Source organism: Patagioenas fasciata, chromosome 5, assembly GCF_037038585.1.
Source record: "Patagioenas fasciata isolate bPatFas1 chromosome 5, bPatFas1.hap1, whole genome shotgun sequence".
Classification (NCBI taxonomy): domain Eukaryota; kingdom Metazoa; phylum Chordata; class Aves; order Columbiformes; family Columbidae; genus Patagioenas; species Patagioenas fasciata.
In genome coordinates this window covers 37,114,473-37,137,493 of record NC_092524.1, presented here as the reverse complement: position 1 = coordinate 37,137,493, position 23,021 = coordinate 37,114,473, and the positions used below count along the sequence as shown (strand labels likewise).

Genomic DNA, 23,021 nt, shown 5'->3' with positions numbered 1-23,021 from the left:
TACAGTATCAGCACCCACCCATGGGTAAAGCTCTGTTAGTACTCTGGATATTCCATAAGAAGTTTATAGGAAATTAACATTGCAAAAATAAATCTTAAAGAATAAAAATCCACTAGGATTTTCCTTCACATTGCCAAGGAAAAAAATAAAATAACTTCAAAAATAAACAGTACAGAAGTGTAGGACATTTTCTATTGCTAAAGAGTAAACAGATCTCTCACAAGCCACTATATACAGGTTTCAAAGGACAGATTCTGGATAACTTTGCTTGCTTTCACCTTCAGAGGACAGTTTAATAATTTCTGGGAGCTTTCCCCTACACATATCTTCCAGGGCTCCTTAAAATTTTTCTAAGCATTTCAGGAATAACAAAGACTAAGGATCTCACTCCTCATCTTTTACAGAGATGATAACCAACCTTTTTCTTAAATACAAGATATGGGATTTGGATCAGTTTGCAAAAGAGCTGGTTCAGATAAATGTCTGTCTGCAGGTTCCTTCAGTGCATAGTACAAAATCACATTTAACCCAAGCATTTCCAATAGTTGGATATCTATCACCACATTTTTCTGTCATACCCTCAAAGAATACAATGCAACAAGTTATTACATTAAATCACAAAATGATTTTGCTTCCCTACACATTCCCATAAGGAATTTTATAATGTAAAGTTCAATATGTACAGCAGTATGTAGTAATTAATATTTTTTGGTCTTAAAATACATCTTTACCTTCCTTCAAATAATGAAAAGTCAGAGGAAAGAGAGTATACAGACAATGTCTGGTTTTCTCTAATGCATTCCATTTTTACCAGTGTAAATGCTAATAACATAAAAATGAAAAACAATCATATGCCTTTGCTGTTATATTTAAATATTACAGACTGAAGCAATTTCAAGGAAAAGTAATAATTTTTAAATGAATCATGAAACCCAGGAAAAATTCTTTGAAATTAGAGACAAAATAATAAAGGTCAATAAGAGAGAAAGAACCTCTTAAAGCAGATGGACTATAAAAAAGGGGAAAAAAATAAAATGACACCCTTTAATTTAGTAACCTACTAAAATTTAGAAGCAGAACTAACAATTTATGATTTATTAAAACAGCAGGACCGTGTATCAGCATCTGACTCTCAGATTTCACCCAGTATAAAAAATATCATGCTGCAGTAAGATTTGACATTCTCTTCACAAAATGAATAACTTAGTGTTGACCTTTTTTTGGACACAGGACATATTAAGAATATAGGAATTCAATATTTTCAGCCTAGATGTTTTTTAGATTATTCATCTGGCACTATGTAGAAATTTTCACGTGACATTCTACATGTTCCAGAGAAATAAACAATTCCAAACCAACTGTAGAAACAAAAAGGATGCATCCATGATGGGTCACATTCTAGTATAACAAATTCATTGTCAAGGAGATACAGGGAACACTACTCAGATGGCACAACATTCCAAAGTCATGAAAGCATGTGATATAATTTATTCATCAGTACTATATACCAAAACCTATGTGCAGACTCTGTTTCAGGAAACTCTTGAAACACTAATTGCTGGAAATGGCATACTAGGACAACATTTCTCAGTAATTTAATCACTATGCATCTTTTATGAACTTGATGCCTTACACCAGCCTGGGCTGAGGCAAAAAAATCAAGCAGCACACTGTTAAGGAAGGGGTATGGAGGCAATGGTAGTAGAAGCAAAATGCAGGAGACAATGAAGACACTTAGACTTCCCAAAAAACCCAAATCATACAGGACCTCCACCATACAGGAAGAAAACATTTCTCATATGCATTTTACAAGCACCCACTACTGGTCACTGCTGGAGACAGGATACTTGCTTCAACTGCGCTTTGGTATAGGAAGTTTTTACATACATAAATATTGTAAAATACCTCAGGAATCATCAGTCTTACAAACTTGCAAACAGAACTCTGTGCAAGGTCTCCAGTAACTTATGAGTAACTCCAAAATGGAACTCCAAAAATCTTGTTCGAATTATGTCTTGCATACAATAATCTAAATATTATTTTTCTGAATCAATTATTTTTTCTGAGCATCATGAGGTCAGACCTTTCACTTCAGTGCCATTACCTAAAAGGCCTACAAATCATATCACCTTTTCTGGTTTGCCTTTGGAACTACGTAGTGTGAGATAAAACAGTACCAAACATGGAAATAATCACCAAATACATGCAATGTAAGAAAACGTGATCTGTAGGACATTGCTGCTAAGAATGTATAAGTCTTCTACTAATCACAGAGAGCAAATATTTGCATTTCAGCTCACTTCTAATTATAACTACATACATATATAAAAGGGTGAGATTTTATGGTCCTGACAGTTACATCACAATTTCATTTTTCTGGAAACAACCCACTCACAATTTCCTTACTACTAAACAAGATAACATATAAACACAATCATTAAGACATGATGATATTTGAGGGAAAGTCAAATAATCCAGGCAAAAAATAATAAACTGATTTAAAAGATAATGTTCATATCATTCAAAGTTATGAGCAGCAAATAAATTAATCTACTTCTGCTCCAGATGTACTCTTGTGGCAAACAACATATGCAAGACAAACATTAACATTGTTTCAATGGAAGATGAAATTGGGAGAGATTTGTGTTTTTTCATTATGCTTGTCAGTACGTGTGTCCTCTGCCTCTAGTGTTTCCAGGGTTGCTGGAGATGCACAAACACATTTTTCTCTCTCACTGAGACTACGTATTCTCTGAAATGCCCTCTCGAAATAAACAAATCCTCCTCACATTCACCTGCTGTTCTTGTGTGTGAGAGTTATGTTATTCTTTATAAAAGTTAATAAAATTAATAGCATTTATTGTATATTACTGCTGTATTTACTTTAGCGCTAGCTTGCATTTCCCTGTGCTGAATTTTAAGGAACGCTGCACACACCAGAGACTCTTTGCCTGTCCTGTCCACTCCACAAGCTGCTATCATCATTCCACCCCTGTCTACTCAAAGACCTCACTGAGCTTTCCATACTTCATAGGTTTCACATTAATTGTTGTCTCAGCCTTTGTGCAGACACAAAGACATAGATACTCCGTGTCATACAAATACTGTACTTGTACTAGTCTGATGATTGCTATATGTGATCTGCCTAATGACATGGCCAATGTTATCAATATCCTGGATTATCAGACTCCCAGTGTTAGTAAATTTGGGGTTTTCCCATTCTCTTCACCTTAATGAAGACAAAAAATATACAGAATGCAGAATGTTTTGTACTTGATTACTTGTAAAATAAGGATTTAGCATATGGACCTGTATTAGAACACAATGCAGCTATGCTTAAGAATATATCACAATTGGAGAGAAAAGAAAGATGCTGTTAATTTTTCTTTAAACTAGGACTGCTCAACACATTCACTGCAAGTTGTACTACCATTTGAGTTCCTGCTTTTAAGATAAAACCACTTCCTTGTTCTATTTCACTTTGCTTGGCAGAGTCAATTCTTAACATTTGATGGAAATATATGTTTGTCCCACTTAAATCTGTAAAATGCATTAGAGTCAGGGAAAGAAAAAATCATTACAAAAGTATACCTTTAATGTTTCAATTTCTTCTTTGTGTTCTCTCTTCAAATGCAAAATTGCAGCTTGGTACTCTGTAGAAGTAAAAAAAGTACATTCTATTAGAGTTAGAAAACAATTTGCCATCTTCAGCGTAGTATATTTCATACACCACCACTGGGTTCTTCAGAATGCAAATGTAGGCTCTCCGACAGAAGACCTTTCAAAAAGGTCATAGAAAAGGAAATCTGAATATAATAAGTAGCACTCTTTTCTAAGTTCACATGACCAGATTTTACATTGTGCTTCTGAGACCAATGGATAAAGCGAAGAGGTCTTCAATGATGAGAGGGGAAAATGGGTGGGAAGATACATCCGACTGAAGTAACAAGAGCTGATAGGATATTATGACATATGCTTGCACACCAATATCTTAGTTCTAACTAATGAATTGTAAACATACAATCACTATACACAGGCAAATTGGATAAAAGAGCAATCACAAATACAAATGAAGACCTGGAAAATTACACAACAGCAAGAGACACAAATAATTCTTTGTCTTACTTATATCAGATGAAGATTAATTACAAGGCTTAAGTACCTTCACAGGTTAATAAATAGCTCTTTCATTTAGTAGGAATATAACAAAATACAGAGGTATAACAAAACTGAAAGCATGAAACTTAAAGCCAGAGAAAACTGAATCACCAGTGCAAAAGCTAGGAAGCTGGGCATTGATTACACAGCTGTAGTGATGGCTGTAATGTTAAGGTATAAATTTACCAAATGGACCTCTAGAACCTGGGTCTCATACTATGGTTTTTCTCAGTCCATACCACGGCTACAGTTGGCCAGATGAAGAAAGAGAAGACCTTTCATTACAGCTGTGTAATGATTTAAGAGAAGTCTGTCTTCTATAAGACATTGGCCCAGAAGCTGCAGCCCTCCTAAACAAACAACTGCAGTTCATTCTCAGAGCATCAAAGCCCCACTTCTGCTTCCAAATCAAAATGCATCCAAAAGAGTATTTCTAGTTCCTTGGCTTGGCTTCTGCTTCCTTGACTGAAAAAGGAATCAAATCCTAATTTAAGCAAGGTTTGAAAACAGTCCAAAGACTTTACATTTTGCTGCCAATGTTATCTAATACTAAAGGGGTTTGTATTGTCCCTGGAACAGTAGAACAAATAAAATAGCATTAGAACATCAAAGCATGCAACAAAGCACTAGATCAGTAAAATATTCCAGTGCTTAGGTGTTTTTATCTTTTTTTTTTTTTTTTTTCCCTTTTTCTCTTGAAAGTATGTGGATGAAAGAGAAAAGGAAAGGTAACCCGGTCATCTCCCTGGAATCTGTATGATGTGCAATCTTTCAATGCAAAGCTATTTTTTTCAAACACAGGTGAAGCTATATGCAAGCAGCTGAACTGATACACAAAATCAAAAGAAAAAGTAAAAACTTGGGTGATTCCAAATAGTAAGAGTATCTAGCTAAAAATCCTCCTTCCTCTCTAATGGTCTCTACTTCGAGCTTTCCAGCATAGGAAATTTGCCTGACTGCTCTGCTGGAGTCACAACCAGTTAGGTCGATGGACTTATAGATCTTCTGTTGTTAATCCCTTTGACTGGTTGGTATTCCCTCTGGACACAGACTCTGCTTATCCATTCACATAAACGGGATTTAAGAAAACAGCTGCCTCAGGTCTCCAGAAATAGTTGTGACCCTTCTGGTACCTCAGCTGGTTAAGCACAGACTGAGTTTGCAGGGCATGAACCTTCCCAGCATCCCGACTTAGTTTGAATCTTTATGGCCACATGGCGACTGAAGCAAACAACAGGCTTTGCCGCTAACCATCAGTTCTTAGTCTGGCTAACGGGACACAGATCTACAGACCTACCTTAGCAAAAGATCTACTTTCTATGTGGGATTGCTCAATGCTTAACATTCTTTGGGATTTGAGTAAGCGAGTCATAGTTCACATATGCTGACATAGACCTGCACTGGCCCCAAAAGCAGATTTTTCAGCATTTCTACGCATTCCCAATCCTCTGTTGTTTATTTTCTTATCTTGGCACAAATGTTTGTGCAACTAGAGAATGACTGGAGAACTCTGATGGATGAAACCTGTTCTCCCTTTTAGACAGTGTAAAAAGTTAAAGAATTTTTTAAAAATTAAGTATGCACCATTTTTTGTGGCAGACATTTTGCAAAATACCATTATTTTAAGTTACGTAAGTTGGCATGTGTTTTTCATTACTTCCAGCTAAATAGAGATTGCTTTGTTGAATCTTTGTTCTAAAGCAGAAGATAGAGATCAGCAATTATTTTATGTTTCACTTATTCCCTAAAAATATGCTTAGAAAGTACTAGATCATAATAATTAATAAACCTAGTTCATTACTTTAAACAATGTTACTGCATAAAAGCAAGTGTATAATTAATTTCTATACTGTAACATATTTAATAGATTGACTACTATGCAATAAACTGACATTCTACAGCATAAGTTTCTTTTGTTTATTTCTACTACTATATTTCTCCTTTACCTAGAAGAAACTATCTATTGGCTAGAAGCTGACACCTGGCAAAGTACCTTTCAATTCTTCTCAAGCAAACACTTATTTTTGTGTGTAAGATATAATAGTGAAAAAGGAATTACATCACAATTATAGTTTTGTATAATATGAAGTAACTCATGTCTATTCATTTCACATTTTTGTGAAGTCGTCCTAATTTCTATATCCATTCTACATAGATTAACATCCCAAGATGTTAACTTAACATCCCAAGAAAATATCCTGCACATAGAGATGGCAATCTGAATCATTAAAACACTGAAGAATTTGACTAGAAAGACTATTCCAAAAATATGAAGATACTTCCAACAGAACAATAAAGTTTAATTATACAATGGTGTTGGGATATGCTGCTTAGACAACAGCAAAGTAAACAGTAATGACATGTTAATAGAAGTAATTCCACTGCAAACAAAATATAGGTAGGGCTTTATAAACTGGGTTCTTAAATTCCATTTGACTCACAGAGTCATCTAGACTACAGAAACAATCCAGAAGTACTATAAACTCTAAATTATCAGTAAATGCTTCGTCTAGTTACAAATTAACTATGACAGAGTTTAAGAAATTCCATACAGCTCTGTGTGCAGCCAGCCTGATTCTCATATAATCACTGTAACTAATCCAGTTTTATGAGTTAAAACACAAGAAGGTACGTGGAGAGTTCTCAGAGCCAGGTGAGATAGAAGGTTGCAACTGGACTTTATGACCTCCCACTTCCTGGTACTACAGTATCTTAAGGACCTTTAAGACCAACATGGAAATAAAGTTTCTAATTACAGAGCCACAGAATGGCTGATATTGGAAGTGACCTCTGGAGGACATCTGGCCCAACCCCACCCTGAGAGCTGCTTGCCCAGGGCTATGGCCAGATAGCTTTTGAATGCTTCCATGGATCTTCATCCTCCTCATCCTCTCTGGGCAACCTATGCCAGTGCTCAGTCACCTGCACAGTGAGAAAGGGTTTCCTGATGTTTAGTTGAACCTTCCTGTGTTTCAGTGTCTGCTCACACTGGTTCTGTCACTGGGCACCACTGGAAAGAGCCTGGTTCCCCTTCTTCACACCCTGCCTTATAGATCCAAACTGATCTTCCATCACAAGGTGACTCTTTATTGTATCCCATGGCAGCATGCCACCTAGTTTGTGTAATGTCAGAGCGGTTGTATTTTCTGAGGTTTTAAAGTTGTTCATTCACAACAGAAGCTGATTGTACAAACATCCTGTTGTACTCACCTGGTCTCCATGCAGCCTGCCAGGAAAACAGTGTCTGGAGGGCATAAGTAAGTTAGCTATCCCTAATGTAGATATTACTCTGAAGGGCCTTTGAAACAAATACACCAGATACAAACCAAATGGCAAGTGTTCCTAATGGAAAAATGACCACAAGCAAATTAAGATTTCATTACTGAGAAAATAATTTTAAATTGTAGTGCTTTATACAAGGAAAACAAGCAAAAAGTTAAACAATCTCACTCTCACAGCTCTAACTCTTAATTTTCATTTGCTACTTCTAATTTACTACTTTGTCCTTTGTTTTGAGAGGACTCCATTGCAATAAAAATTTAATAAATGATGGAATTTGTTGCCCATTTTGGGCATACTCTATACTTGTGCAAATTGATGCTTCCTTCAGTTAATAGTTATAACCCACTGCAGCTAAAGCAAATGTTCATAAAATTGGATGTTTTTTCTAAGACAATGAGATAAGACAAATATACATTATGAAGTCTTAAATAAATGCAAACATTTGTTACATCTGCTGGTAGTTAGCAATGTATTTTAAAATATCAGGCTAGTGAAAAGTGTTTCACTAAAATGCTTTTTTTAAAGTAGCAGCTTTCAAGTTGGCAAAGTACATGGGAAGCTGGACAGATGTCTTGGTGAAAACTAAAGATGTTCAGTCACGTAACAGTGCAAGGTTTCCCTTTTCTACCTTGTTATTGGAAAAATAAAACAGTTAGTAATTGAGATAAAATTAATAATTAAAAAATTTTTCTTACTGTGAAACTTACATTTCCATCTATTTCCATGTTTTGCTGCAGTTGGTAGATAAGACAGACATCTAATGCAGGCCTTCTAATCATGTGGAGTTATCAGATAGATCAAACCTCTACTTGGACCTTATCCTCAGGAGAATGATAATGATGAGAAAATGACCCTTCCCTCCACCACCACTACCACTTTACGGCATTTTGATCCTGTATGTTTGTACATTCTGCCTCTAGGATTCTGCCATATGTATTTTGCATCCAGTGTGTAACATACACAAACATTAAACCACAAAGTTCCTCTGTTCACATAGAAACAGGACAAAGAGATGTCTGTGGTCCAGATCAAATCACTTTTCCAAGTTTGGAGTTCTACCCAGATCGCTTTCAGGGGCACAGTCATTACTCAGCGAAGGTACTTGAGTGTTATCCAAGTCAATCAGACTTTACAGAAAAGTTGCACTAAGGCATAACAGGACAAAAAAATGCTACAAAAGTAGAAGAAAATAACTAGGTTGGAAAGATAATCTCATTATAAACCATTAAAGCAGCAGAATGCTGGAAAAAGGAGCTGTATTTCTTTCCAGAAACTGAGTCAGTTTCTAGAAGACACTCGAAAGTGAAGTGAATTAACCAAAACCACCTTGCTTTGCATTACCCATGTCACATATTCCTAATTTACAGAGTTTTAGGGGCACTTTTGTTCCTATTTCTACAGACCTCTGTAAAGGTAAACTGAGAACTGCACAGTCCAGAGTGCTGCAACTGCAAAATAAAAATCATTCCATCTCATAACAAACAAATTTATATTTCTATTGAGACAAGCCAAAAGGCTATTTTGTCTAGTATCCTGCTTCAGTAGCTAAAAAGCAGATGACATGTAAAAAATTAAAAACCAGCAAAAAGGTCGTAGCACTTTTCCAGTACTACTGGAAGTGCAGCAACCTTATTTGCAATTCAGGAACTTTCTAAACCAGAGAAGTTGTTTGCATATTTAAGTCTGCAAGTGGATTCCTCTTCCTAGAATGTGCATTGCTGACCTTAAAACTCCTGCAAGCAGACAGTCCTGCAGCAAAGAGTTCATTGCACATTAGGTAAAGATCCTTTTGTTATTTTGAATCTGCACCTGTTTGGTTCATTTGATGTCTCCAATTCCCATGCTAGAAGAAAGAGTGAGCAATTGTTCACCATTTACCCATTTACTTTTTTTCATTATTTTAGAGATCTCCCTTGACTGATTCTTCTCCAGTAGAAATAATAGTAGTCTACATAGGCTTTCCTCATAAGGAAAACGTTCCATATTGTTGGTCAAAGTTGCCATCATTCCCTGAATCTTTTACAGCTCTACTGTACCCTCTCTGAGTTGACAAAAGTACATTTCCCAACAAAATTCAAAATGTGGACATCCATACAAAGGCATTATAATGATCTAGAAGATTTTATCTTCTATTTCTTCCTTACTATGTCCTATAACTTCAGTTGCTTTTATAAGTTATAACTACAGAGAACTGACCTGACACTTGCCAAGATCTATTTCAACTGCAAAGCTTTGCTTTTAAAGACCAATTGTCAGATCAGACTTCATTATTCTATATATGTGTTCAGTATTTTTTTTCCTCAAGTGCACATCTTAATAGTTCTGTATTCTGGATTTCCTTTGCCATTTTATTGCATAGTCCCTCAATCCTAGAATTTATTTTATTTTATTTACCTTTTATTTTTTTAAAAAATTTCAATCCTTATGAAAAAAAGTTCGCATCCTGATAAGAGAATGGTAAGTTTGTGTTCAGGTTTTATCCTCATCACTCTTACTAACTTCATATGAGTTGCAAGCTTCCCAATTCACAAGTCTCATTTTTGCAGTTCATTCATGAGTATGTGCAGAATATAGAGCTCCAGAGCATTTGCACCCTGAGCAAGTTTGCTGACAATACAAATCTGGGAGAACAAGCCCATAATCTGGAGGTCTTGCTGCAATCCAGAGAGGCCTCGATAGGCTGGAGAAATGGCCTGACAGGAACCTCATAAAGTTCAATGAGGGGAAGTGCAAAGTCTTGCACCTGAGGAGATAGAACCCCAGGCACCAGTAGGTACTGGGGGCCAATCAGCTGGAAAGTAGTTTTGCAGAAAAGGACCTGGGGGACACCAAGCTGAATGTGAGCCAGCGGTGTGTCCTTGAGACAAAGAAGGCCACAGTGTCCCGAGTTGCATTAGGAGGAGTCTTGCCAGCAGGTCGAGGAAGGTGATGTAAAATTAGCGACTTCCACTGGGTTGCAGTTCCGTTTTGTTCTCCATTAATAACCTTTTTTTTTCTTTATATTTTCTTTATTTTTTCTTTTTCTTTTTTTTTTTTTTCTGAAGTCGAACTGTAATTCACCGAATTCATAGCTATATATACTGGTTTTTATTCTGAATATGAATGTGTTATCTCATTAGTTTTTCATCTAGATTTTTATTTTAATACAGTTTTGTGTCTTAGATTTTTCCTAATGATTGTTACATTGTATGTGATAGTAACATATATATCTGAAATTTCCTTCTTCTGCTGTATGTTTTTATAAGGTGTTTGGGGAAAAAAACACAACTTACAGAATGATCAACTAGACTAATGTAATGATCCTGTTCTGCCACTCATAGATACAGTCAATATTAGAAAGTATCATAACTTTAATTCCAGTCATATCATATTTGGTTCTGCCTACACGCAGCTGCAGGAAAAATCAATTATAATTAGTACGTTTATCTGATTTTATACAAATATTTTAGCACTGAACATTGCAGAATCAGTGCAAATTTGATAACATTCTTCCTTGGCTAACTTCCAGTTTTGGTATCAGTCTGTTTCCTTATTTTAAAGCAGGCTGGCAATATGATCATGTAAAGATAATACTGACTAAAAAGATATCAGTATATCAGGAAAAGAAATCTGGATCTAATAGCAAGGATTTTTTAAATACTATTGTCTTTATCACAAGGTACCACAATATTTTAAATACACCAGTTAAAGCAGGAAATTAGCATCAAATCCAAAGTAATGGGTTGCAAGAAGAATATTAGGTTGTGTTTTAACTAAATACCCCTGCAAGGAGGGAGCAACTTTGTGTCCTGTAATTGCCACAAATACAGCATGTGAACAGATATGATAACAATTGTGGAAGCACAATGGAAAAGCTGAAGAAGCAAAACAAAACAATCAAAAATAAGTTAATAATTGAGATGGACAAGAGGTGAACAAAGGACTTTAAGTGCTCTAAGAAGGCAGAAATGGAATTCATTATAGAATCACAGACATCAGCTGTGTGAAAACAACAGAGTATCACACACTGTGAACCAGTGGGTAAATGCCTACAAGCATTCATAAATCACATCTTCTGGAGCAGAGTGTACAAATACTCTAAAGAACATTAAGGGTGTACAGATACAACAGCAGGAGGTTTCATTCACATTCTCTTGAATAGCAATTTAAGAACAAAAGTGCCTGGAACCCAAAAAGCTGACAGATACCAAAACTTACATACAAGGAAAAGGAAACGCAATAGAGAAAGGTTTCTCATCTGGATGTAAGTTATACAAAAAGCACATAGTTTTTAATCATTATTGTATTTTATAACTGTGAGTTTTAAAGCTTAACACAGAATAATCTGAAACAAAGGAAGATGTATTCAATATATTGGACTAATTTTTACATCACTGTGTTTTCTAAAATTTTGTCCCTCAAAGATGATCTTATAAATAAAATACATGACAACTGCTCATATCAACCATTAATAATCATAAACCCCAAGTATCTAAAATAGCAGCATATTCTAGTATTATTAGGCCCTTGACATTTGAACATGAATAAATCCATTGGTATTTACGGCACCACCTGTTCAGCTTTAGTATTTATTTTAACTTTCCAGGATAAACATGATCTCCAGGAAATACACCTGTAACTTCTTTGGGCCTGTTGGGGTCTACGGTGTCTACAGAGAAAGTCGAGCTAGGATACTGAGGTGTTAAGGATGTTGAATGGAGGGTTTCGTTTGAGCTGACCTCTCTAACACACACAGAATTCCCAAATAACTACACCTCTGATCATTTTAGTTACAAATTTAGAAGACCTCCAAAATCTGAATCATATATCTGTATGATCAGTAAATATTGTACAAATTCAGAAGACCTCCAAAATCTGAATCGTATATCTGTACGATCAGTAAATATTGTTTAGTGTGTTCAAGAAGTCATATAGGTCAGAACTCCTCCATTTCAGAACCCCGGCTTTTTAGGGCAGAGATGAGTGGTAGGATTATCTTTTACTGTTCCACGAACAATTCTAAGATGTTGTTTACTTATTTGTTCTCCTGGAAAGGAGGGAAAAAGATAAAAGATTTATGGGATGGGAAAACCTAATAGCTCGCCCATCTGCCCAGTCTCCAAGTGGGCAGTAAATAATCTGAGTGGCCTGTAACTCTAAATACCTAAGTGTTTCTAGGACCTCCACACCATCGCCATAGTCCTGTAAGGTGGGGCCTTCTTGAAGTGAAGGAAATGGGAGGTGCTAGCAATTGAGTTGTCACGGAGAGATGAGTCTGTCAGACCAGACTCTTCAGAAGTCCAGTTAACAGCAGTTTATACAGACAATCTACCTTTCCTACCCCAAGATCATTGATGGTATGTCCAGGAAAATTCTAACAAATTCCTATGTAAGTCGCTTTAATGAATGCAAAAATGTCTGAACACCATCTTATTTCTTAAGAAGTATTCACAAAGCTGTAATAAACATGAGTGGACTCTCATTATGAAACTTCAAAGGAACAGCACAGGGCTTCAAAGTCCTTCAGATTTATTTCTTCTAATACGATGTCCACTTGCATCATCATCTAAATGGTGTTCCATGGTTCCAAGGACTAACTTGTTCTTCAGTGATATAATGCATCAAGAGTTTATCCTGATCATAAGGTTCATTTATAAGCCTTGTAAAATAATCACACTGAATATTCATAAACAACATCTAGTGTTCCTAACTCAACTATGAAAAAGGATCAAAAGAAGAAAACAAGTCTTAATGCTTAGAAAGTTTTAACTCAGTAGATTGCTTATACTGTAATTGTTTGAAAAGCGTGGGAACAGGAAACAGCTAAATGAATAAACAAATAATGATTATCCAAACACAATATAATGACAGGTTCTCAGCTTACAGAAATAAAAGAGAAGACAGGCTGGAGATACAGAAGCAATATATTACACCAGAAGAAGGACTAAGAAAGAATTTCTTGTTCTCCAGAAAAGCTGTTTTGATCACTAGGGGGTCAGTATTCCATCATTTGAGAATGTCTTTAAGAAGCCTTTATTAAAATATTTATTTTTTCAAAAAAGGCAGACCGAAATTTCAGAGTACTTTATGTACATTACAGATTATATAAACTCAATGTCAAAAAAAGTAGTATACTTATAAAAAGTACACAGGTTCACCACCTCCATGACACCAGAATGAAACTAGTCAGTCTTCACCTAAAATACCACAGCCGCTATCTCAGCTGTCACAGAAGGACCCTTCAGAATATCTCACCTTCTCTCATTTCTGCATACATGGAACAAAATAAATGCTTTGGAACATGCCTTATTCAGATAAGTCAGTTAATTCAGCAACCAATTGCAGAAGTAACAAGTCATTGTAGAAAAAAGAGGAATACTATCAGAAAATCCTCTTTTAAAATACACGGAGTTCCAACTCAGCTTCAGTTAGTTATCACATATTCTATAATAATTAAATAATTCCAAAGACCTATTTAAAAGGAGTTTCCAGGTTGTGAAGGTTTGTACAAAATAAGTTCCTTAACCTTCATTTGAAATGCAGCAATGGCCAGGCCGCTGTGTGTCCTGCTCTTGGTTGGACACAAAACCGAGCAAGAAAACACAGAAAGACACAGTAGGTGCTATATCTGAAATAAACTTCCATAAATCAGGTTAATATCATTCATTCCCTTTCTTAAAGCACAATTAAATCTTCTTTTCCTTCAAAATACATCTCTACTGATTCATTGCTAATGACATTGTCAGTTACTAACTTATTAGCTCTCACACAGTTTTCAATGGGATTTTATTGTATTATTTTGGCCGTGTTAAATGTGCTCTTGTTTTGACTAAAGACCAGTGTGTGTCCAAATACATCAATGTCACGGAAAAGTAAAAAGCTACCATCCCTTTAATCCTTCCAAAGAGACTGGTAAACAGAGTAAACTCAGTTCATGTACAAAAAGCTTTAGTTTCCATTTTTTTATTTGCAATATTTATTCAAATCAGTAGAAGTATGCTGCTACAATATTTCTCATCATTTATTAATTCACTTCACCTTGTCATTTTGCTTAAATTCAGTTGTTACCTCAGTTTTATGTAAGATACACTTCACAACAGAGGACCGTAGCCCACCAACTCACAAAGAAGTTTCCCAGTTCAATTTTCACTACACCTGAAGTCCTTTCTGCCAAGTTTTTTAGAATAAGCACTGCCAGATTATTACAAGCCCAATTATTAGGCATATTAGATTATCTCTTAAAAGGGCTACATTTACCTGGAGTTTGCTGAAAGAAAAGAGAAATGGGGGGGGGGTGGTGAAAGAGAGAGAAAGTAATACACCAGTTCACTATCCAATCAGACTTCAAATCTTAACTTTGTAAAATTTCACACTCAGCAACAACCTAAGTTCCACTCACTTTGGTGGGATGTCGGCCACTGAAACTGAAGTAACACAAGCTAGAATTCTGAAAACAGTTCCTCATCTATATCACAGAACTTGTGTAGTCTTTATTAAATTTTAAGTCCTAAAGAATGATAGGTACTGCATACTCTGCCTTTAACATTTTTATTCCATCAAGGAAGGGTAAATACCACCTTTACAGTAACAAAAGGGACCAAAGACTAGACACAGACGGACAACATTACACTGTTCCACCCACCTGGTGGTCCCTCCTTGTAAAGCTTTAGGTGAGCTAGAGATAAAAGCATAAGCAAGATTGTATGTAAGCTTCACACAGGAAATGTATAGTTTTACACTCGTTAAATATGAATCCTAGTGGGGAGCCTAGCACACTCCCTGCTTTTTATTCATTACTACAAACATACATCTACTTTAGTCAGTATTTTCAGCTCCCATTTACATAATTTTATCTTGCAAAAAATTATCAATTGTTTATGACTTGCTTCACTTCTTAAGTATTCCCAGGTATTAGCACTGTGCATCAAACCAAATCAAAAGCAAATAGCAAGTATTTAAATGCATTTCTATAATGTAAAAAATCCCATGGATATTCCTTAGTTAACCATAAGCCACATGTAGTAACACTATGAAAACAAAGTGGCAAATATCTCTATAAAGCTCTTGGCTTGATACACACAAAGAACTGCATATTGCACAATGTAGAATGATTAAATAATTGATTTTATTCTTTTCTCAAGGTTTTCGGTTGGAAATAACAATGGTGCTCCCTCATTATTGTCTTCTCATGTTGCTTGGTAAGGCAACGAGAGCAACGCAGATCAGAAAGCTCAGCCTCTCTTGACAGATTAACTCTGTACAATCTCATTAGAAGACACAAGTTTGGGGTAGGAACACTTTCAAGAATTCTTTGGTGTTTTTTAAGTTGTTTCTAAAATACGTACCTTTTAAAAAAGGCTAGACCGTGTAATAACAGTGGCCAACATACAACATATGCCACCGGGTGATAGAAATAAAGCATATAAAATATTGCTAATGATTAGTAAAGTAGGAGGCATATTTCACTGTTTTGCAAAGAAAATATACACTACAGCATGCATGTTTTTCCATAATGCATAGAAACATGAACATAAAATAAAATCTGGATGTTCTGGACAACCTATGCAAATGACATACCTTCAGCTGTATAATCACACAGAAATTATCTGAATACAGAGCAGCAATAATGTTTACAAATACATACAATACATGCTCATGTAAATCTTCGTCATGATACTGAGCAAGTTTCAGTGTTCATCACCATTTCTAAGAGAAAAGGTACAAATGCTCACTATAAATCTGGTGACCTGAAAATTTAACCTACAACTTTGGTAACAGTGGATACAATGAGCCACAATGTTTCAAGTAGCAATTTTCATTCTCGAAACTGTTGCCAAAAGCAAGTATGCACACTCCAATATTACTCAGTGTTATTCTATTTGTGTTCAAAACCGTGTTGTGCAAAAACTATCTTTCTCCTTTGACAATAAAACAACTTACCTACTTGAATAATTATAAATAAAATCTTATATGAAAACCTTTCCCACATAAATCTCCATAACTCACATTTCCAAAAGATGACTTACTCCTCAAACTTTACATAAGCAATTTAGGAACCTTCTCCGCTGTGATCTCAAAACTTCAAGTAGAAAGTAGAAGCTTTGAAGATAAGTGACCCATATAGCCACTTCTGGTCAGTACATCTATTTTTGTAAAAATCTTACATATTAAACTCAGTATGTGGAAACATGCAAAATAATGTTAAGAGTATGTAAAAGTAATTAGAGAACAAAAGCTAGAAAACTTGAGTGCAATCTACCTCTCTTGAGATGTACCACACCCTCTAGCTTAAAGGAAATCATCGACTTTTAATTAAGCTGACGAATTACATTTCAGAATTGCGAGGGTTCCTTAATCTTTTCTCCCTCCTTGGTAACCATTGGTCCCATCATTTCCAACATTCCTTTTTACTATAGTCTGTTTCTTCCTGCATTATTTCCCTATGTAGTTTTCCCCTTTAACCACCAGGTGTCAGAGGGGAATCTACTCACCACAGCTACACCTTTGTTATTATTTATATCTTTATTTTTACAGGCACGTTGATGTGACCTTCCAGGCTTTTTCAGGCTGCAGTCCTAATAAGAAGCGAATTTTCAGGCTTTTATTCCAATAAACATAGTCATGAGGAACTTTCAAAATACGTTATTTGTTCAGTCTGGAATGGTGTTCATAAAGCATAATTTTCCCACAGAAGTAACACTTGGAGTAATATAGACATTTATTTGAAATGCTACATTAACGTAACATTCTAAGTAGAAAAATTGTGGCTTACACTTTTTTTCAAAAATGAGTGGTCAGTGAAAGCCCAGAGCTTAGGTTTACAAAAAGTTGATAGATTGTCATCTTAAACTTTCTGAACATCAATTTGAACAAGTTTTGCATTTAAGCATCCTTTTAGAACTAGGAAATTAAAACTGACTTACGCTTGAAGATATTCTTAGAATTGCCTAATTTTTAGGGCTTGGTTAAAATAATACTGAATGCAGTTTTGCCACATTATCCTAACACTTCTTCCCCAACCCCATTGCAACTACTCCTTCCTGTTGTCCTTTCTTTACTTCCCATTGAACCTGGACCCTTTTACAGCCCCATAATTCAATACATATAAGGACGTCAATTCCCCCTTCTGGGAAACAAGCAGACATCCTTCATTTCAACTTAATTATTTTTTTAGACTATTAAGTGAAGAAAGAACCCTCCAATCCTAAAATTTAAATGATTTTCCGCACCTTGGAGACTCCAATACAGTGAAAATATGGAAGATGTGAGGAAGACAGATGGAGAGGGACATGTGAAGAAGAAACAGGTCTAAACAAACCAATAGTCCATTATCTAAATACTGTCTGGATACTGAGATAATACAAATGATATAAGAACTAACTTACTACAGAAGATAAAGTAACTTGACAACACTCATTGAATTCCCTGAGAACAACAGAACCATACCCACAGAAAAGCATCCTTCCGAAGGAAAAAACAGTAACCCCTTGATCCTCTATTATGGAAATGAAGAAAACAATTCTTACTCTTTCTGACTGCAAAGCAGTATAAAGCACTATTCAGAAGCAGTCACCTGAGTAACCTATCTACTTAACTATTCCTCTCCTGTCAAAGGTGGGGTTACAGCTACAGTTCATTCACCTGAGAGAAGAAAGTAATAGTTTTGCTCGTCACTGTCACTGTCCCAGCAAAGCACCATCAGAGGTACTGCTGCTGCAGCAATCCAACATGATTTCTTTCTCAATAAATGTCCTACTTCACATTTACAAACCCAGTCTATTACTGGATCACATTCACCAATGCAATATGGTAAACATATAACATATAACGCCTTATCAGCAAACATGAAGAAAAATTAATTACAGAATTTCTTTGATGACTTATAGACTCTATCTACTTCATCTAGCACAAATTTAAAATACAAAGCACTTATTCTAGATCTTTAACACCTTCGCAATCACTGTATGATATATATAGTAAGCATACAATGACATCATATGTATTCTATGCATGCAGTACGTGTATATGTATTCAAATGTGGGTGGATATGTGGGTGACCATAGGTGCACTACATATCTTCACACACAGGTGCACTGCTTCCCCAATATGTTTAGAACTGCTGACAGACTTAAAACATGGATATATATAAAAATAAGAAAGGTACAATAAATAGGGTTGGGTTTTTAACAGATAAGAGTATGTGTCTGTGCCATAGCAAAGGGGACAAAGTTGGCAGGGATAATACTGAATTTAACTGAAAAGAATCCCCAAAACAAGTTTTAAATCCAAATGCAAATTTTCAGAAAGCACTACAGTGTTCAGATTCAGGGTTTCATTTTGACTAGTATGTAAATCTCTCATGTTCAAATGCTGGGCCAAACAGAACACCTGATCATGTGAACAGTCAGACTGGAGAACAGGAAAGTGAATTCAATAAAACTCAGAGGCATTTTTGTTACACAAAAAGCCTCGTATATTCTGAAATAGAACCATGGAAATAAAATACAAAGTCATTCTTCTTGTGCTGTACACAATTGCTCTTTCACTGTGTTTCAATTATATAACAAGAATCATCTCGTAAAACCCTGTGACTGTTTCAGGCCTTTGCAATGTCACATTGGTAGGCCCTATTGCAATGCCAACATGTAAAATAAAAACTACAATAAAATAAATTATTCATAAAACTTGCCTCCACTATATTCAGATAATGGATTAATTTTCTCACTGGGAAAATGTAGTTTGAGAATCAAGTTTCTACTTTGACTGGACGAAAGCTGTTCTGTATGTGAATTCTTAGGCACACTGGTATCTATGGCTGCACAGACGTATGCATCCAGATATGAATTGTATACTGTAAAAAGTGTCCTTGGCAGGCATCTGCTGCAGTAGATGCATCCAGACTCAAAAAAAATAGGTCTCTTAAATACTCTACGTTTCTATAGATGATATGCATAATGGAAATAGAGCAGGGTTTTTAATTGAAAAAGCAAAGCATAACTCTTCTGCCCCCTCACCTTGTAATAACATAATCCTCAGTGTATAGGAAGGCATGAATATTTTACTACACAGCCTCAGACACAATTACCATTCTGTGTTATTTTTTTTCAGATTTAAGTTTAGGAAGTCAGTATTCTTTTCCATTCTGCATCTCTGTCTAACTGTAATAGCCTATAAACAGAAAAAAAACTGAATTTGACTTGAAAAATGGGTCAGGATTCTTATCCCAATTTCATGGATAAAGCTTAGAAAGGTCTCACAGTTTGCTTGAAGTCGTTCCAAAAGGTAGCAAAAGGGCTAGAAATGGAAGACGAGCATCTTAACAACAAATAGTCAGCATTAACAGGTGCCTACCTTTTTTTTTGTCCCTATCTCAAGAGGCAGAGTATGAATGACAGTATCAGCTGAGGTGAGGAAAAGCAAAGGAAGTTTCTGTTTCTTGCTTCTTTTTGAGTTTGTTTGGTTGTGTTTTAATATTTTCAAAGCAAGTCTTAGCAGGTTGGGCTGCAAGATAACTGGAAAAGTGGCTGCTGCATTGATCAGCACATGCACAACCTATTTATCTGAAATTGTAGAGATTTCCAAGCAGCTCTAAGCCAAATACCTTCCAAATACATAAAATTATAGCTTTAGTTGGCATAAGTAAGGGGAGAAAATGTCATTGTTAGTCTAGAGGAATATAATATGGCTACAAAAATCTGGCTTGTAATAAAAACTCAGCTTCTCAATAACAAGCTAGAACATGAATATGAAACAGAATATGAAACACTGACATAACATGGACAAACACACCTGTCATGCTGCACAATAAATTCAGTAAAATGTAGGAAAATAATTTACAAAACCTTTATGCAGCCCACCTGCACTCTAAGGCCATATCAAGTTGATCAGTGACCATTACATCGCGAAACCACTATCTTCAGCCAATGCATAGTATCCTGCTTGCCGTAGTCCTGCTTTATCTAATTCATTTCAATAAAATTTGTAACAGAATCCCAGAATTAAACCTCAAATACCATAGTGAAATCAAATAAAATGAAACTAAAAAAAAAAGTATTTTTTTTAATTCTGAGATGAAACTAGCTGTTAGCAGGCACTGTTACAACAATTTGCTTCAGGACATTAACAACATATTAATAGAATCATAGAATGGTTTGGCTTGGAAGGCACCTTAAAAATCATCAAGCTCCAACGCCCCTGCCATGGGCAGGGACACCTTCCACTAAACCAGGTTGCTCAAGGCCCCATCCAACCTGGCTTGGAACACTTCCAGGGATGGGGCACCCACAGCTTCTCTGAGCAGCCAGTTCCAGTGTCTCACCACCCTCACGGTGAAGAATTTCTTCCTTATATCTAATATAAATCTACCCTCTTCCACTTTAAAGCCATTACCCCTTGTCCTATCATGACGTGCCCTTGGAAAAAAGTCCCTCTCCAGTTCTCTTGTACATCCCCTTTAGGTACTGAAAGGCTGCTATAAGGTGTCCTTGGAGCCTTCTCTTCCCCAGGTTGAACAAACCCAATCCTCTCAGCTTGTCTTCATGGGACAGGTGCTCCAGCCCTCTGACCATCTTCGTGGTCAAGCATTATGATTCTTTTACAGACGATCATAAATTGTTCAAGGCCACAAAGAAAATTCATGTTAAAAAAAAAAATAAATCATGGTATTATCTCTCATCTACTTGTTCAGACCATTACGACTCTCTTTTTCTCACATAACCTGGTTATTCTCTACATTTACATCATGACCATAATGTGATTTTTTTGCTGGGAGCCCAGGGCATAGGGGGCCAAGGTTGTAATATATTTAAGACCTGGCAATAAACCTCTGCCATTATTTTTCATTTCATTCACCATTTATTTAGACTCTTTTTGTTTAAGAAGAGCTTTCTCAGTCACCTCCCGATTTTCTTATTTACCCTGCAAGTTGTGCTTATAGCATCACAGACTGTTGTTGTTGGAATTGTGGCACCACAGAGACAGCATTACCTCACTTCAGATCTAAGGATGATGAATAGATAGACTGTGAAAGAACAGGGTGTTTCAATGTTAAATACAGACATTTGAATTAACAAGAAAACATGTAATGAAAAAAGCACTAAATGGATTAATGTTTTGACTTGACTTTTAAAAAATATTTTCTCCAGAAAAAATGTCAAGTACTTCTCTCTTAGAGTTTTTTAAATTTCTGTTTTGCTTAGGCAAAAGACTAGACTCTCTCTGATTAATATAAGAGAACAATTTTGTTCCTAATGGCTAACAATGCATTTTTAATAGGAATCACAGGATCTGTATACTACCTTAATATGGAGATGGTTCTTCAAACATAAGCAGTTTTATGAGCAGCAGAACTCTTGTCTAAATTCCTCTTCCTGGACATGAGCAGCTGCAAATGCTGATCTAGTCTTCAGCAGCAGCTGGGACATTGATTATATGTGGATTCTATGTGAAATAGTATCACAGATGAGTTTGCTCCATATAGACAAGGATTTGTCTCCTCTACCTGGTTAGAAGTTTTCATGAGACATAACAGATGACACATCTACCTTTCTATCAGATTTAATGCTTAAAAACTGGGAGAAATCTAAGAATTATGGAGGAAAAAGAAAAATAAACTTTTAATGAAAACAGAAAAACAGAACTTTAGGGCCAGAAAAATATGCACAGAAATGTCTTTGATTATTTGGGAAAGATTTACATGGAATAAACCTATAACTATAAATTAAAAACCCTTTTTCTAGTCTTCCAGAATATAAATGATGTAATGTACTACAGACTTTCTGGACAACTATTTTAGACTGACACACTTCAAAGAAGCTCCGGTTTCTCTAGAGAACCACATAAGCAGCTTGTGCTAATTACAGAGTGGTAGTTGACAACACAGTCACTTGCTCTATGGAAACAGAGGAATTAAAGATTCAGAAAACATAAGATATGCCAAAATATTGTAATATCATCTTTTTAATTCAAAATCTTGGGGGGTGACAACACTATGACTACACGAGATATTATCAAAGGCACAAAAAAACCCCTCACACTACTGCAGCATTAAATTTGTTCAGTAACTTCTTTCACTTCTAATATTCCTAACAGGCCTACTCAGCCCAGTACACGTGTTCCTTGTTATGTCCATTTGCTTTTCAGTTGGTTTCCCACACATCAAGCCAGACTACGAACCTCAGGAGGGAGTTAGCTGCTCCTTCAAGCTGCTATGAGTCACTGTGGTGTCTGCTGCATAGGCCAAAGTAAGCCTGAATTTCTTGCTTCCACTAGGCAGCAAGAACAACGAGGAAAAGCATGGCAAGGAAGTGAGAAAAGATCAGAAAGCCAGGAATCCTCTTCCTCATCCCTACCTTCCTGTCGTTGCTGCCAGAGTGCATGGACATGAAAGAACTAAATCAAAGACTTAGTGTAGAACTGTGAGAAAGATTACAGTACTCCAATTTTCAAATTTTCGGTGTTACTTTAAATACTAATTTCTCATGAGAAATGAAAAAAATCTGTGCTACCTCATAAAATAAGCACATAGTCTTGTACCCTGTCACAAGCACAAAGACTTACGTCCACAGATTTATGCTTGCATATGATCCCACTTGTGACAGAGG

At 35.9% G+C, this 23,021-nt stretch overlaps 1 protein-coding gene across 4 annotated transcripts in view; it reads right to left on the bottom strand.

Moving 5' to 3' along the window:
• The window catches only part of FMN1 (formin 1), a 204,878-nt gene that overhangs the window by 115,813 nt on the left and 66,044 nt on the right, over window positions 1–23,021 (bottom strand). For 2 of the 4 annotated variants that reach the window (XM_071809341.1, XM_071809343.1), the window contains 2 exons: window positions 15,062–15,094; window positions 3,592–3,653 (listed from right to left, as the gene is read on the bottom strand). In XM_071809341.1, the coding sequence (XP_071665442.1) occupies window positions 3,592–3,653; window positions 15,062–15,094 (95 nt within the window). The remainder of the gene's footprint in view (window positions 1–3,591; window positions 3,654–15,061; window positions 15,095–23,021) is intronic. The other 2 variants (XM_071809342.1, XM_065839972.2) reach the window with 1 other exon arrangement.